We start from the raw sequence: 15,763 nt of genomic DNA, 5'->3' as shown, positions 1-15,763 counted from the left end.
TTCTGCCCGTGCGCCAACGCCGCGTGCGCCGAGCGCCGGCGCCAGACCTTCGTGCCTGCCTGCGCCTTCTCCGGGCCCGGCCCGGCGCCCTCTTGCCTCGCACCTTTAGACGCCTGCGAGCACAGCCGGATCTGCCGGTGCGGGGCGGAGCTACCTGGGAAGGGGCGGAGGTGGGGCGGGGCTGGGTTGCAGATGCGAAAGGGCTGTGGGAGCCAGAGGGGTGGAGACTGGGAGGGGCGGGGCCTCCCGCTCACCCGCCTCCCGTCGCACCGTGCAGGCCCCGCCTCCTGGCCTTCCAGGCCTCCTGCGCGCCCGCCCCCAGCGCCCCAGATGGCTGCCTGCTGGATGAGGCCCCCCGCTGCCTGCGGGCCTACGCGGGCCTCGTGGGTACGCACTGCCGGGATCCGGGCGCGGGCTGGGGCTCTCCCGGGGATGCCTCCCCCTGGGTGGGCCGACTACTCAGCCCTCGGGGTCCCCCCAGGCACCGCCGTCACTCCTAACTATGTGGACAACGCGAGCGCGCGCGTGGCGCCCTGGTGCGACTGCGGAGCCAGCGGAAACCGGCGTGAGGAGTGCGAAGCCTTCCGGGGGCTCTTCACCAGGAACCGCTGCTTGGGTGAGGGGCCAGGCGGGGCGGCGCTGACCGCCCCTTCCCAGGTTCCGGCTGGCGGGACCTTATTTTAGCGGTAAGGAAACTGAGGCTGTTTGCGGCAGCCACGCAGGTGCACACCCCCTCTGCTGTCGACCTGCCCCTCGAGAAATCCGCACCCAGTTATCCCGGAGACCCGGTCACAGACCAAAGTAGGATCTCAGGGATGTCTGGGCTGGGGACCCTGCAGACGGGTGTGTGTGGGGGGGGCAGTCAAAATAAGTTTCTGAGTTCCTGGAATGGAACCAGGCGAAATTCCTGCTACCGTCCCTTCTGAGGCGCTCCCACCCCCAGGGCGCTCCCAACGCCCCCATCAATGATCTTGCCTTTTGGGTCTGAATAAAGTGGGTGGCCTATGAAGTCCTATTCTGCCACTTACCAGCCCAGATTAAGTCAACTCCTCTAAGCTTTTTTTTGTGCCCATCTGTAATATGGGGCTGGTAATGGTCACCCTTCCCTGTGAGGGTGACAATTTATAAGGCACTACTAGCACAGGTGTCTCTGTTTTGTTATTCTTCGTCTTGCACTTTCCATTCCAGAAGCCAATCCTTGTAGATGTCCTAGCTTCCCATCCCACCGCAGGATGCCAGAGGTCTCTGTCCCAGAGGAGCTGGGCCTTGTGCTGGTGTTTCTCAGCCTAGCCCACCCTGGACCCCTTCCTCCATAGATGGTGCCATACAGGCCTTTGACGGTGGGTGGCCTCCAATCCTGCAGGACCAGCTACATGTCCACCAGGACCCTGAGCACAGCCTCGTGCAAGTAAGTGTAGGGAAGCGATGGTGAGCGGGCAGCCCCTGCACTGCCTCCTTCCACACACTTCCATTCCAGGTGTGCCTGGATGGAGGCATGAACGGCCTGGGAGGAAGGTGGTGGAGGCAGAGAGCAGAACCCAGCTTCTGCCTCAAGTCCACATTCTGCTCCCACCCCCAAGGTGTCCTCCACAGATGGGCTCCTGGTTGGGAGCTCCCTGCTCTCCATGCTCCCTGTCCTGGCTCACCAGCCCCTGCTCTAAGACAGCCGACCTTGGACAACAATGTCACTGCCCCATCCTGCGTGGGGTACAGGGCCCATCTGCACCCTGCTGCCCTACTGAAAGTGGACTGACTTGCCTCCCAAGCTGACCTCAGTGCTCTTGCACTGCTGCCCTTTTTAGGTCTGGACACCCTGTGTGCCTGTCCCCTCGAGTTAGGGATGTAGTCTGAGGGCCTGATGCAAAGCCCATGGTGTTCTCCTTTCAATGGGTTTCTTGGTTTTAAGTCCCTCTCTCCACTGACCTTGGAACAGTTGGGTTTCCCAAAGGGTAGGGATGGGAGGGGGTCATCAGTGTAGGTGAGGCCTCACTGGGGCACCAGATCACCAAGAAGTCAGAAACCATCCAAATTCCCAGAATTTTAAGAGATTTTACCAGCTTCCCTAAACAGAACATGCCCTAAGGAGTACATCTGAACAGACTTACAGGCAAAACTCCTCTTAACCTGCAGCTTTTCATGGCACCCTCCCAGGGAGGCACCACCCGTCATGATAGCCACCTATGCCCCATGACTAACGTCGGTAAGGTTCTTTCCATCCATGATATACTGTTCGGTGGGCACCGCCTGGAGTGAGAATCTAGTCCCCTGCATTGCACTGGTCACATGGCCATCTTCCCTATGGTTTAACCTTAGCACTCTGAATGGCATCTGTAGCTCAATAAACCCATATGCACTGAGACTGGCCTTGCTTCCATGTGATCTGTCCTGGGAGCCTGGAGACTAAGGTCAGCCATAGGGTATGTGTCTGGTGGGTTGTATGACCTCAGATGGTCTCAGAACCAATCTGGGCTACATCTGCTCACCTGTGGATGCCAAACTGAATCAACTGTTTGATCCTAGTGGCACAGATTTCTGTGCTTTGTCTTCTCTGCTAGTACTCAGATTCAGCAACTACCCTTCCCAGCCTCCCTTGCAGCCAGGAGGTGGTTATGGGACACGTCCTGGTCATAAGTGGAAGTCACAGATGAGGCTTCCAGGAGAGTTCTTGAAACAGGAACAGACTTGTCGACTGGGCCCTTCAGCCATTAGCCTCCTCTCCCTTCTTCTTTCCTAGAACTTGGTGGCAGTGCCTTGGGAACATGGGTGCCATTTTGAAAATGGAGCCACATGACATTGTGGAGCCACTGTCCCAGCCCCCATCTGCCTCCCTTTAGATTCTTCATTATATGAAAAAAATACTACCTTTATTTAAGCCAGTTTCTCCACAGACATCTGTCATTTGCAGCCAAACACAGTCTCTGATTGTTCCACTACCACTCCTGGGGTGCCTGGGAGCCCCGAGATCACTTAAGAGACCCCTTCCTCAGTGTGCACAAAGCCCAGCCCTGACAGACACTTTAGAGTGGTGGTCATTTCCCCCCCCCCCCACATATTCTGCCTGCTTCTGTCCATGTGGAGAGTCGAATTCTTTCCTGGAGTCTGCGGAAATGAATGCTAAGGTTTTCACAAGCATTTGTGTGTGGCCGGTGTGGACCAGCGCATGCCAGGGGACATTGTGTGGATTTGCAGTTCTGCGAGGCTGTTCGGGGAGGAGAAGGCAGAACCATGGGGGCTGGGTACGAAGTCTTCTACCTGCTTCCTTCTTTCTCGAGAGCTTGGAGACACTGATGAGTGAAGGGTTACAGAGTCTCTGGGCCGCTGCTTCTCAACACTGCGTGAGGCATGTCAAGGGCCGTGAAACCGATGGAAGGCCATATTGTTGGCGCCTTGCTCAGAGACCGCTCTCGGCCAAGCTGCTGGGGAGGTTGGGTGCTAACACAGCTCACAGCTGCCCCCTTCTCGAGAAGAAATGCCTGTAAGGTTACCCTATGCTCCCTGAGGTAGACAGCAGCCCAGGGGCGGAGGGACAATTCTGTACACCATTCATGCTCCAGAGCTCCCTGTGGGATTGGCTGAAACTAGATCCCAGCTGACACCACAGCCTGGCCTAGCACCTGCCCCTGCCTGCTCCTGCCTCCCTCACTCAGAGGTTCCCCTGAGGGCACTCCCTCTCATCAATCATGGCCTGAGAATCCCTGTCTTGGGCTCAGTTTCTGGAGAACCTGACCTAAGACACAGGGGTTAAGTGCAGATCACACCAAAGCCCAGGCCTGGGGCTGTCCTGACCAGAAAAAGAGCCACTGGCTCTGAGACTGTATTTAGCCCTCAGAACAAACCCACAGACACCACATGCGGCAGCTGTCCACCAGCCTTGCAGCTTCAGCCGGTAGTCTTATCAGAACCAAACAAATAAACCTGCTGGATATGCAGCTGAACAGTCTGCGCTTCCGGTGCCGCTGTGTCCAGGGGTCAAGTGATGGTGCCCCCGTTGGTCTGGGCAAGGCTTCCCTCCGTAGCCAGGCAGGCTGCCACTGCGGGGTGCGTAAGAATGCCATCTGTAGCTGCAGAGCTGCAGTCTCTCCTTTCAGGAACCTCAGCAGAGAAAGGCACCTCTCTTTCCCACCATCCGTAGACTGAGTCAGGCAGGACCCTGGTAGGCCCAGAGTGGGTTATAAGCCTCTTCCAGTCAGCCCATGAAGATCACATGGAATGGGAAGGACAGTTCTCCAGAGGAAAAGAAGGAGGGGTGCTGGGCAGAGTGAAGCTCAGAGTCCAGCCCTTCTCACTCCACGAAGAAGGAATGTTCTCGATTCTCTTCACCTGCATGGGAATGGGAAACTGTGTGTGGGCTGGGAGCTCCACATGGCGGAGAGAAAGCTGTTCACCATGATTGCACGATGAGGAATTGCGTATCTTCTAAATGACTGGCCGCCATGTGCGAGTGTGTTAAACTCTGGCACTTCATTTAAAAAAAAATTATTTACGTAATCTCTACACCCCATGTGGGACTTGAACTCACAATCCTGAGATCAAGAGTCATGTGCTCTACTGACTGAGCCAGCCAGGCACACCACCCCATTACTTCATTTTTCTTACTCCGATAATGAGAGTAAAATATAGGCATATACCTTTCAAAAGATTGCGAAGATGAAAAAAAGAGTAGAACCTGGTTGAAAACAGTGGCACTGTTCCAACGGCAGCTGGCGGTCTCCCTTCATTACTTCTCTCCCACTCAGGCACCAGCTTTAACCAAATGGAGGCTCTTTAACATCAGTGCCGGTGGAAGGAGGCTTCCTTATCGGGAGCAGTGGGAAGATGCAAGGTCTCAGGGCTTCTGCGGCCTGGCTCTCTGTTCTTCCCCCAAGTGAACATTCCCATGTGGGGGCCTTAGGACCATTTGGGGTGTGGTCCCAGGCACCTCTGAAGACAGAAGCCAAGAGGAGGGGACCAGGTACTGTGGCTTACGGAGGCCACCATCCTAACCCTGGGGCCACTGACTTCTCAAGGGTTTTGTTGCTGGAATGGGCTGAATGGTGGCCCCAAATCTGTGTCCACATCCTAAACCCTGGAACCTGTGATTGTTACCTTAGATGCAGGCAAGAGTGAACATTTCCTAATACAGCAAAAGGTGTGACTAAGAATCTGGACAGGAGGGGCTTATCTTGGATTATCAGAGCGGCCCTACGTGTAGGCATCCTGATAAGAGAGGCAGAGGGAGATTGGATGGATGATGTGAAGACAGGGCAGAGATAGGAGAGCTGGTGGCCACTAGAAGCTGGAAGAGACCAGAACGGGTTCTCCCCAGAGCTTCTGGAGGGGGCACAGTCCTGTCAACACTGTGATTCTGGACTTCTCCAGAACTGTGAGAACGCATTTCTGTTTTAAGGCAGCAAGGTTGGGGAATTTGATACAGCAGCCCCAGGAAACCAAGAGTTGTTGGAGTTTAGTTTCTGTCACTTCCACCTGAAAAGGTCTGCCTCACACACAGTGTTAAGTCTGGCCAGACACCTCGAGGCTGAGTCCCACTGTGGCCCCTATGAACAGGAACAGGTCCAGCCCTGTTTGTCCACATCTCAGTGTTGGCCTCCGTGTCCTTGATAGCCTGCTTGCTGTCACTCTCTCATGTGCACTTGGGGAGACTGCAGTCCTGGCCCAGGCCTCATCCCTGTGACTGGGCCTCTGCTAGCTGCTGTCAACACTGAGCCTCTAGCTGGCAGGTGGCTGGGAGTGGGGGTGGGGGTCAGGCAGAAAGGCAGATGCTAAGCATCCATGGATTTATTGGTGGAAACTTCACGGCTCATGAATGTCCACTCTGGCGTGGGGCCCGTTGTCTAGGTGCACGGTTGATATGGAAACTGCTTGTGTTCCCCCTTCTGCCCTCTCCACCCCATAGCTGAGTCAGGCAGGGCCAAACTCCCAGGGGCAGCTCATTTTTAGAGGAAGTATGGACATTGTTAGGTTAGGTTTCCAGAGTAGCAGGAGTGCAGGGGTCATGTGGGGCTTCAGGAGACATTCCCCAGCTGGACAGCAACTTGCCAGTGAGCCCGGTATGCATGTGACAGGAGACAGCCGTGGCTCTGTCTTGCTGGCCTGCAGGCCCTGGAAGGCCTGAGCTGAAGGATGTCTTGGGAAGCTGTTCTGCCAAGAACATGTCACCCCATATTCAAAGGAGCCTCCAGTCCAAGGCAGAAGATACAGAGAGAACAATTAAGATGAGTACACTCCAGAACAAAATACACAACTTCAGAAACTGAGCCCTCAAGGGATCAGGATTAAACAAATGAGAAAGGGCTACTGGGTGTGCAGATGGGCCCCGAACCAGGCTGTCCCTAGCTCCCCGTGCAGCACGCTGTTGCCTACAGTCAGCAGGGCTTCCGGTCTAGTCCCTTTCTTGTGTTGGCGACACAGGGTGGAAGGAATTCTTGTCAGGGGTGTTAGACAGCTAGCAACATGGGGGTGCACACGTGTGTGGGTGGGGTTGGGGACTCAGACACCAGGAATGACCATGCATTGGTGACAGCATTTTCCAAAATGATGACCAGCTCTGGGTAAAGTTTTGAACAAAATCTGGTCTTCCCTTAATTTACACCATAGTCGTGTTTCTGGAAAACTGACTGTATCAAACCAGCTCTCAAATCCTTGTGTTTGCAACCGGGTTAGGCTCCACGCTTCAATAATTAGAAACAGATTTTCTCATCTCCACAAATACCCAGCATGACATTTTAAAATCGAGTGGGAAGTGGGTCAATCCTTGGTTGGGTGGGACAATCCCATGCGTTACAGGATGACCATCTTCAGGCTCACGCACGAAATCCCAGTGGCACCACCCCATGCGATGCAGTAACCAGAACGGCGCCCCCCTATCCCCCAAACGTCGCCTAGGGGGTAGCCCGGTGCCGCATGCCTGGCCAGGCCCAACTCCCGGGACTGCTATGGTAGCCCACTGTGTTTTAGCTGCTCTGGCCTATTTGGACGAGCTCACCCCCCCCCCCCCCCGGGGGGCCACCCCCGCGGCCCCCCCCCCCCCGCCCCCCCTCCACTTCTGTTGCCCTCGTCCAGAACATCCACTTGCCGGCTCCCACCTTCCTTCAGCTCTCTGCTCAGCTGTCGCCTGTCACAACAGTAAAGGAGCAGTCCACCCCCTCCGCCCCCGCCCCACACTTTCCACGCCCTACCGCATCTGTACTTTCACAGAACTCACCATCTGACATTGTATTCATTACCTGTCTCCCCAACTGCATCGTACACTCCACGAGGACCGGGATTTCTGTCTCTCTCATTCACTGAAATCCCTGGTCTCTACGCAATGTCTGGCCCACAGACAGTGGCCAGGCTGGGAAGGACACCCTCACGCAGGAAGGAGGGGGATGGCTGACTTGCAGCGAGTCTGAAATCCTTTGGGGCCCTGTGGTGGGCGCCCTCAGACCAGCTCGCACCGCCATCTCCGGCCGCATGGTTCTAGCGAAGGCTTCCTCAGTAGTCCCAGCGTTGGTTGGTTATTTACATTTTTAAAGGTCAGACTAATGGTTTCTTTGGCAACGTCATTCCCTCAAAAACCTACACTTTTTTTTTAAAAGATTTATTTTAGAGAGAGTGAGTGGGGGGGGGGAGGGGAGAGAGAGAGAGAGCAGACTTCTGGCTGAGCACAGAGCATGACACCGGCTCGATCTCCCCATCCTGAGATCATGACCTGGACCGAAATCAAGAGTCGGACGCTTAACCGACTGAGCCACCCAGGAGTCCTCAAAACCTACACTTTTTATTTCCCAGGCAGATCCAGGGTCAGGGACGACATTCCTGATTCTTTCCTAGACGCAGTTCTTAAGTTGGCTTTATATCTTTGCTTCCTGATTGCCTCTCACCCCCGGAGGCCCGGAATTACTGGGTCTCCGTGGATAGTGAGCGCCTCTTAGCGTTTGGAGACCAGAAGCAAGAGGAGTTGGCTTTTCTCGCACTGCAAGACCCTGAGTTTCAGGATCCTCTACCCCCTTGCCTTCGGCTTACTGTAGACTGGCTCATTCTTTCTGGGACTCAACTCCTCCTGTGCTGCCTCGCCCAAAGCAGCCGATAGTAATCAACACATTCCGCATTCTGGGGTGGTTTTCTGACCTTCTTCCCTCGGAGCTAAAACCTCAGAAGACATGTAGATTGCTTTCCAAGTTGTCGAACTTGACAGCCTTACCAGCTGTTCTGCCCCTGCCTGTCGGGGATCCCAGCTGTTCTGCTGCTGTCGTCTGCTTCCCACCTGCCACCTGGCCACGACCTAAGCCAAGGTCCTGCATTTTAGGTTTTGGTGATGGTTGCACTGCGCTTCAGGGTACCAATGTGTGTATTAGTGGGAGTTAAGAAAAGCCACTTGTCCTAATTAAGCCCCAAATCTCAGTGGGTCGGTTAGAGTAGAAGTTTCCTTTCAGTGATGCAAAGAGTAGCGTACAGCTCTTGCTGAACAGGTGACTTGCCTCTATTTGGTGACTCAGGGACCCACGGGCCTTCCAACCTCGTAGGCACCTGACCTCCAGGGAGTCCCATGTGGGAGGACAAGATGGGCCAAGTTTGGAAGTAGTGTCCATTACTTCTTCCAGCGTTTTGGCCACAGCTCAGTTTATGGCCCCCCACCTAACCTGTGGGTCCAATGGCAAAATCTGACAGGTTTGGTGAACACACTCACAGGTTTTCATCCTGTCTTAAGCAGTTGGTGGCTCCCACAGCCCTCCCCCCTGCACAGTTTCGGGGTCTTCTCCACCCTGGCAAGTGGCCACCAGTCCAACCATTTACCTCCCCAGCCCAGTCCCAAGCACTGGTGGGCCAGCGGGACCTGGTGCCTCGGCCTCCCTCCCCAACAGGAACCACGGCATTTCCTTGTGCTCCCTCTTCAGTTCTCAACTGCCCTTACGTCGATCTTCCTTCTGGGGCTCCTGCGCTCCACACCAGGGCGCCCGAGTGCACTGTGCTGACGCTGCTCCCCGCACAGGAGCCGCACCCGCGGACGCAGCTTTGTGGGTGGGAAGAACGTCAGGAACTCCGAACCAAGGACAACACTGTGGCCATGGAGCACTCAACCTGTCAGCACACCTGGATTTCGCAGAGTCTGGAAAACCTCAACATTCAGGAACCCATGAGGGAAGGAGAAGGTGAAAGACCAGGGGCAGTGGGGGTGGCTGGGGCCTCGGCGGCACCCCGCCCCTGCTGGCCCCTACCCTGGGGGACCCTCCCCATGCCAGGGCAGAGCTGCTCTGCACACCAGTCTCCCTCCCCAGCACGGTCGTTTCAAGGGCAGTGCAGGCCACAGTGGGGACACTGGGAGTCTGCTCACAGCTGCGCAGGGCTCTCTGTACCCCTCGCCCCAAGAGGTGGCCGAGGTGCCCACTCCTGCAGGTTTTATACCTTGACCTTACTCAATGCCAAGTGCTTCCTCTTAGACAGTCTGAAAACTGGTAACTTTAAGCAAATGTAAGCAAATTTCCCCCGTTCCGTAAGGTTCTAATGAACAAACTGTAAAAATAAAGGAAAAAAAACCCCCAAATCCAAATTCAACATTCGGAGCAAAAACCACATTTTTACCAGATCTACTTTTATTTCAGAAGGAAGTTTGTATTATAGTATTTACTTTCGCTTATATACAAGTTCTTCACATTTGTGTTTAAAATGCACAGACCTCCCTTAGTTCTCTTGTTCCTGCTTAAATTAGCTGTTATTTTACAATACAAAAAATACCAAAAAATTGCAGTCCTAAATGTATGTATAACACCCACAGTCCCCAGCAATGAAATAGTTTACAATACTTACTCCATATTTACATGAGTGCAAGAGATGCTAAATTATACATATTAACAAACTAAGCTTGAATCCAAACCAGAAATAAAACAAAACAAAAACCGTAAATACCTATAAAACAAAAACATTTCCAGAGCCAGAATTAGTTCAACGAAACAGGCTTCACTAGTGTTTAGAATGTTTTGTGCACAAATTTCAGTTACTGAAAGTCAATTCCATTATTGCCTTTGAAAGAGAAGGCGCCAGTTCTCTTCTCCAGTCCAGATCATCTCCCTGCAGGTAAGGGTGTTGAGGAGTTTGAACGATTCCGGGGAAATGTCTCTTGGCGGGCCTGCCATCACGGTGATTTTTATGGTTGGAGCCGAGTTTGGTCAATTGGGAAACATTTCAGACTGAGAGCCAGTGCTCGGCCCGAGGACAGACCCTCTGCCTTCCTGGGTCTATCCTCAGGGTGGCCTATTCTCACAGAAACCGCCATGAGGAAAGGTCTCCTGGGATGAGGAGTGAGAGCTGGGTTTTGCTGTAGTTCCAAAGAGCTTCTTTTCCATCTTGGTCACTGCCCTGGCATTAGCTTTAGGCTGTTAGTAAGTGCTTAGTGAGTATTCACTGAGGGTGTGGATGGATGAAAGAAACTAAAGGATCAAAGGTGTTCTTGAAAATGATACCAGCACCCAAGGAAGTGAACCCCCACCCCCACCCCCACCCCAGACACCGTTGAACTGACGGAGAAAGTTGCACTGAAAAGGTCCCATGTCTTTTTTCTACGGAAAGTGCTCTGGTCTTCTCATGCATTCGCCCCAGACTTCCCGGTACGTCTCCCATCAGGCGCTTCAGGCCTCACCCACAGATGTTCTGCTGTTTTCCTGCTGCTGACCGTCTTCTGTCCAGGGCTGCTTTTCCTCCAGGTTAGCTCGGGGGAGTATGGGTTGCCTTCTCTCCACATCTCCTCCAATCTCTTAGAGGTGATCTCACAGGAAGTGCAGACTTCTCCGCAAACTGTAAGACGAGCAGTGGGGGGTGGACAGGAGGCCAGGCTGTGTGCGGTTCTCCGGACAAAATGCGAGCTATCTATCAGTGAACTAGCCACCCTACTCCCACCCCCCGGTTTTCAGTCTAGGAAACCACCATCCTGGGAAATAGTCATTAAAATTTTAGACCAAACTGAACAAAAGGCAGCTCCAGAAGCCCCTTTCTGGAAAATCTGATAGGGTCTTTGAACTTAGAGACTAAGAGAAACACTTCTCAGGACAAGATTGGTCATCCCTGGCCATGCACAGCACCAAGAGGCTGACAGAAAGATTCCTGACTCCCTTGCAGAGCCAGCAACAGTGACAGCAGCAGGCCCACTGCCTTCGACTCTCCTCACACAATGCTGTTTACATGGGCTCAGCGCTTGGTTTCCCCTCTGTGTACCGACAGACGATTTCTGTTTTACAATCAACCAATTCGTACCAGATGCATCTGGACACACTGGCACGATGGGATGCCTTTTTTTTTTTTTTTCCCCTCTCTGGCTTTGTTATCAATGTATCAGGGCCCAATGAGAAGACTTCTTCAGACTTGGATATCCGGTATGTGGCACAAAAACATAATTAGGTAAAACTCAGACACCATTACATTTAATAAAAATACATTAACATAGTTTTCTGTTCTATGTACACTCTGAATGTCTGAACATTCTGGACACTACTGTATAATTATGTACAAGTGCAACATCAATACTTTCATGACTATTTTAACTTATATACAGGCTCTCCTGTGACACGCAGGCATTTCTTTGAAGTTCCAGATGATTCCCTCTTGGTAACTGGCTCCTAAGCTCAATGCCTCTTTCCCCTGCCACTCCCTTCCTCTGGCCTGAGCCGGGAGGAAGCTGTTTGCTATTGGCTGCAAAGGAGAAGCAGGTGGATTCAGCTGTTTCTCCACTGTTGGAGCAGAAGTAAACATCACTTGCTCCTTTTTCCTTCCTTTTTAAAAACAAACTTTTAGGAAAAAAAAAACAACACACCAGGTGGCTACGGGACATGGTGCATGTTATTTCAAGGCCTGGGAACCCATGGGGAAGAGACTTCTTTGGCCAAAGAAACACTGGTCCTTTGAACATACAAGGATTTTCCTTGTGGGAGGTCCTTCTCCAGCGGCCTCCCTCTCTCTGTCAAGAGGCCTCATGGCAATTATAGGGGGAAGCGCCAGCCTGTGGCAGGCCCTCTGTGGGTGCCGTAATGTGGAGCAGGGATGTGGGAAGCTTGGAAGAGAAGGGGTCTTTTCTAGAATTGTCTGCTCTTTGCCAATGATGTGAAAAAGCAGCTTTTTGAGAGTCGAGTTCAAAGTAGAGGTGTTTTGTGCATCAGACAGTGTTTTAGGGTTCAACTTCCATGAAAACATCTTTCCAGGCAACTCTTCAGGGGTGAGGGGTTGGTGCTGGGAAAGAGACAGCACTCCTACTCTAGGTACTGCATTTAAAGGTGAAATGCTGCAGTCTTTGCTCTTTCGAGTATTAATTTCTCCAAATTCGAAAACGAGTGTGGTCGTCTAGAGGTCCATCCCTATGGGGTAATGCCAGAGAACCCCAAGTTTTGAAGTGGAAGAGAGACCTGGGGAGGCTGCCGCATAATACCAGAATACAGAGCACCATACACAGGGACACCGCAACACCCAGGCAGTGGCCTGCGGAGAAGAGCAGGACCGCCCCAGCCCACTTCAACCTGATCACTTTCCACTTGGCATGCTTATTCCTCCTCATCCATTTCCTCCATGTGCTTTTCATCCTTCTCAGTGGTCACTGCCCTGCCCACAGCTACCACCCAGGGCTGGGAAGGAGGATGGGAGTGCTGAGCTGAGCCTCTCCTGGAGGAGAGCAAGCAAACAGTTCCAGGTCCTTCTCCAGGCTTTGGGTGTTCGATTCCACCCACAGCCTGAGGACGACCCACCAGCTCAGAGCAGGCTACAGGAGCACACTGTGGCTCTTTAATGCAGGGATCCCAAGTGCTGTCATGCTCTTTTCTGCTCAAGGGAGACATGTAACACGAACGACTCCCCTCCTCTGTGGTGACCTGGCAGGAATGGTCAGAAGGGCTGGAGCCAACGTCAGGCCTAGAATGGGGGGTGGAGGGCAGGGGGCACACGAGGACCACACCTTATTTAGTGCTCCTGTCTTCTGACAACAACATAAACAGGAGCTTTCACAGTTTGGTCATTTCTGCTTTCCTCTCAGTCCCTGCTGCTAGGTTAAATGTTCTCTGGGGTGAGAAAATTCTTTCCTGGCTGCAAATCAGATTTTAGAAAATGAGCAGATTGCCAATGGTAGCTATTTAAATTTTATAAGAATGTAGGAATGCAATTATGGAAAAACTTAGGCTTACTAACTTTCCAATTGCTAGATCTATTTCAAGTCTAGGCACTTAGTGTGTGTGTATGTGTGTGTGTGTGTGTGAGAGAGAGAGAGAGAGAGAGAAAGAGAGAGACAAGAGAGGGAGAGAGACAGAGAAAGGGAGAGAGAGAGGGAAAGGATTTCAAATGGATTAAGACTGAATTAATCAAGTTGCTATAGAAAACTACCTATTACATCAGTTTACATTCTAAGTAACACTGCTGACCTTGACATTTAAAATAGCCCCCTTCTACCTTAGTTTGATATGATTCAAAAGATATGGACCATTGTTAATTCTCAACTAGAAAAAAGCTACTCCCTGCAAGAGAGAGATTTGCCTACATCGCGCAAGAATAAGTAGCACATCTTTTAAAAAAGATAGCAGGCTTCAGATGAGAACAAATTCATTCATCTGACTAGTTTTTAAAAGACCATGTTCAAGAATGACTGGTGGTGAATGTCTACTTGTAAACACTACATCTTTTGTTTTTTGCAAGTTGAGACGGCCCCAAGAACAGTTTTCCACAAGTGAACCTGAGTGTCACTCCTAGCTCTCTCACTGGCTCTGCCCTGGCCTCCTCCAGCAGCAACAGGATCACCCCAGACCTGCCACTAAAACAATTCTTTCCTACGCAAAAGTAAAAGGTTAGATGCTGGAGCACAGATGGGAGAAACCGGCAAAGAAAGCTCGTGAACATGCAGACGAGCCGGATGTTTCGAGGGTTTCCAGTCTTCGGCCCGCTCCACACAGCATCTCCCCGCCTGCCCCCTCCCTGCACGCCGCCCCCCCGGCTCGCTCACGGAGAATCCGTGGACCAGCGTCAGATGCAGGTCCCAGGCTGCGCGGGGGGCTGCTGCTTCCGGTTTCTCACGGCTCCTGACTTCTCTTTGTACACGATTGGCATCTGCTGAGAAATGTCCACCAGGGCGCTGGCCACCGCAAGACCTGGGGAGAGCCCATAGGCAACAGTGGTGAGGAGCAGCTTGCTTGGTTTTTAAACATAATTTCAAAAAAAAATTTTTTTTTTTTACATTCCCAGGGTGCAATAAGCAAATAAAGAAGTAAAGCACAGAGGGGGAAAAGCCTTCCTTCCTTCCGCTTTATGCCTCCTTTCACCCTCCACCCGAGCACGGCTTTCAGTAGCTTGTATATATTCTTTCAGGATTTACTGATGCAAATCCAAATACACATTCTTCTCCCCTCCCCATTTTTTACACAGCAGATGTAGCTTGCTGTTCAGGCGATCAATGAAGCAAAGGGCCCTGCCTGGCAGTTGGAGCACTGAAACGAGATTGCAGTCATGCTCTAGGTGCTACATTTTCCCTGGGGGCCTCCAGAAGGGTGCCAAGAAAAAGCAGCACTCTTCGTCAGTAAGTTCAGATTCATTCCACATCACTCAGCCAGCATCAGTTATTTTCGTATCTATCCTATGACACAGGTTAGGACAGACTCTGGGGCCAGGCTTTGGAGTAAACAAGGTTCTTTAACTGCGCCATGGCTCAGTTTCTTCATTTGTAAAACGGGGACAGTAACAGTCTGGGGCATGTGTGAGGAGTCACTGCGTGAACCCACGTGAACATCTTAGAACAGTACCTGGCTCGTCGCCCCACCACCTCCACCACCTCTGCTTTAGGGACTAGTGGGTTCCAGTCTCCCTTTTGTACTAGGAACTGATTCACCTGATGTTCAGTGGGGAAGGCAGTTCTGGGGGAGCTGGATTCTCAACGCGTGTGGACGAGCCAGTGGAGGCTCAGAGCCCTGCTGAGGTTCTCAGGAGCCATGTTAGTGCTGCCTTTAACTCCACCGAGCCTCTAAAAGGGAGGAATGGGGGGCGTGGGGGTAGCTTTTATGTGCCTGGTGTGCAGTGGGGAATCCACACCAGTGACACTGTTTAGCAAAGGCAGAGCCAGGTGCTCTGGGAGTCCAGAGGAAAGACCATCTAAAATGGGGGGGATGGTCTTACTTCGGATGGGTCTCGAGTAGTGAGCAGGCCTTCATCAGGAATTGAAGGGTTGGGGCCTATCAGGGCAAGGGCAGGGCAGGAAAGGCCACAGTATTGCAAGCCTGTCACTTCCCGACTCTAGCCAGGGCCTTGCTCTCAGGGAGCACTGGCCAAGTTTGCTGAGCTGGGAAGTGACAGGAGATAATGCTCCAGAGTTCAGGTCAACGGGTCACTCTGCCCTCGACACGGGTAAGGCCGAGTTAGGAGCTGCACTCATATCCCCAGGTGAGAGCAAATCAAGCTGTTCCCCTATGAAATGAAGACAATAAAGCCTGGCCTGGCCAAGCCTCATGGCCTCCTCCCTGAGGACCCAGAAACCATTTCGAGAGCTCCGCTGGAGGAGCTGCAGTCAGGGGGCTGTGGAGCTCTGGGGCTGGGCAAGGGTTCTGGGACATACTTTATCACAGACACAAGGCTTTCTTTGGCTAAGGCAACCCTAGCCCCCAGAATCATTTCAACTGAAAGCTGTCTAAAACATATCGTCCATCTTGTCTGAGGCATCCCTCCAAAGTACTCCACGATTAATCAGGATATTTCCAGAACTGTATTCCATATCTCCTTAGTGTTTGATAAGAGGAGGTTTATCAAAATTATGATTTGTGTACTTGACAGAATT

At 52.4% G+C, this 15,763-nt stretch overlaps 2 protein-coding genes across 10 annotated transcripts in view; one reads left to right on the top strand and one right to left on the bottom strand.

Annotated features, from left to right (window-relative positions):
• The window catches only part of GFRA4 (GDNF family receptor alpha 4), a 7,999-nt gene extending 5,421 nt beyond the window's left edge, over nucleotides 1-2,578 (top strand). The window contains exons 3-6 of one of the 6 annotated variants that reach the window (XM_034641314.1): nucleotides 278-387; nucleotides 482-616; nucleotides 1,317-1,408; nucleotides 1,581-2,571. In XM_034641314.1, coding sequence (XP_034497205.1) covers nucleotides 278-387; nucleotides 482-616; nucleotides 1,317-1,408; nucleotides 1,581-1,661 — 418 coding nt within the window. In that variant the 3' untranslated portion in view covers nucleotides 1,662-2,571. Of the gene's footprint in view, nucleotides 1-277; nucleotides 388-481; nucleotides 687-1,188; nucleotides 1,409-1,477; nucleotides 1,500-1,580 lie in introns of those variants that run through there. The other 5 variants (XR_004619833.1, XR_004619835.1, XR_004619834.1 and 2 more) reach the window with 5 other exon arrangements.
• A 6,972-nt stretch (nucleotides 2,579-9,550) lies between these two features.
• The window catches only part of ATRN (attractin), a 151,053-nt gene continuing 144,840 nt past the window's right edge, over nucleotides 9,551-15,763 (bottom strand). For 2 of the 4 annotated variants that reach the window (XM_034640969.1, XM_034640968.1), the window contains 2 exons: nucleotides 13,946-14,090; nucleotides 9,555-12,867 (listed from right to left, as the gene is read on the bottom strand). In XM_034640969.1, the coding sequence (XP_034496860.1) occupies nucleotides 13,966-14,090 (125 nt within the window). In that variant the 3' untranslated portion in view covers nucleotides 9,555-12,867; nucleotides 13,946-13,965. Of the gene's footprint in view, nucleotides 12,868-13,945; nucleotides 14,091-15,763 lie in introns of all 4 variants that reach the window. The other 2 variants (XM_034640966.1, XM_034640967.1) reach the window with 2 other exon arrangements.

The sequence above is a fragment of the Ailuropoda melanoleuca genome, chromosome 13, assembly GCF_002007445.2.
Source record: "Ailuropoda melanoleuca isolate Jingjing chromosome 13, ASM200744v2, whole genome shotgun sequence".
In the NCBI taxonomy this organism is placed as follows: Eukaryota; Metazoa; Chordata; class Mammalia; order Carnivora; family Ursidae; genus Ailuropoda; species Ailuropoda melanoleuca.
Note: the sequence above shows the minus strand (reverse complement) of the source record. Positions and strands in the feature narration are given on the sequence as shown.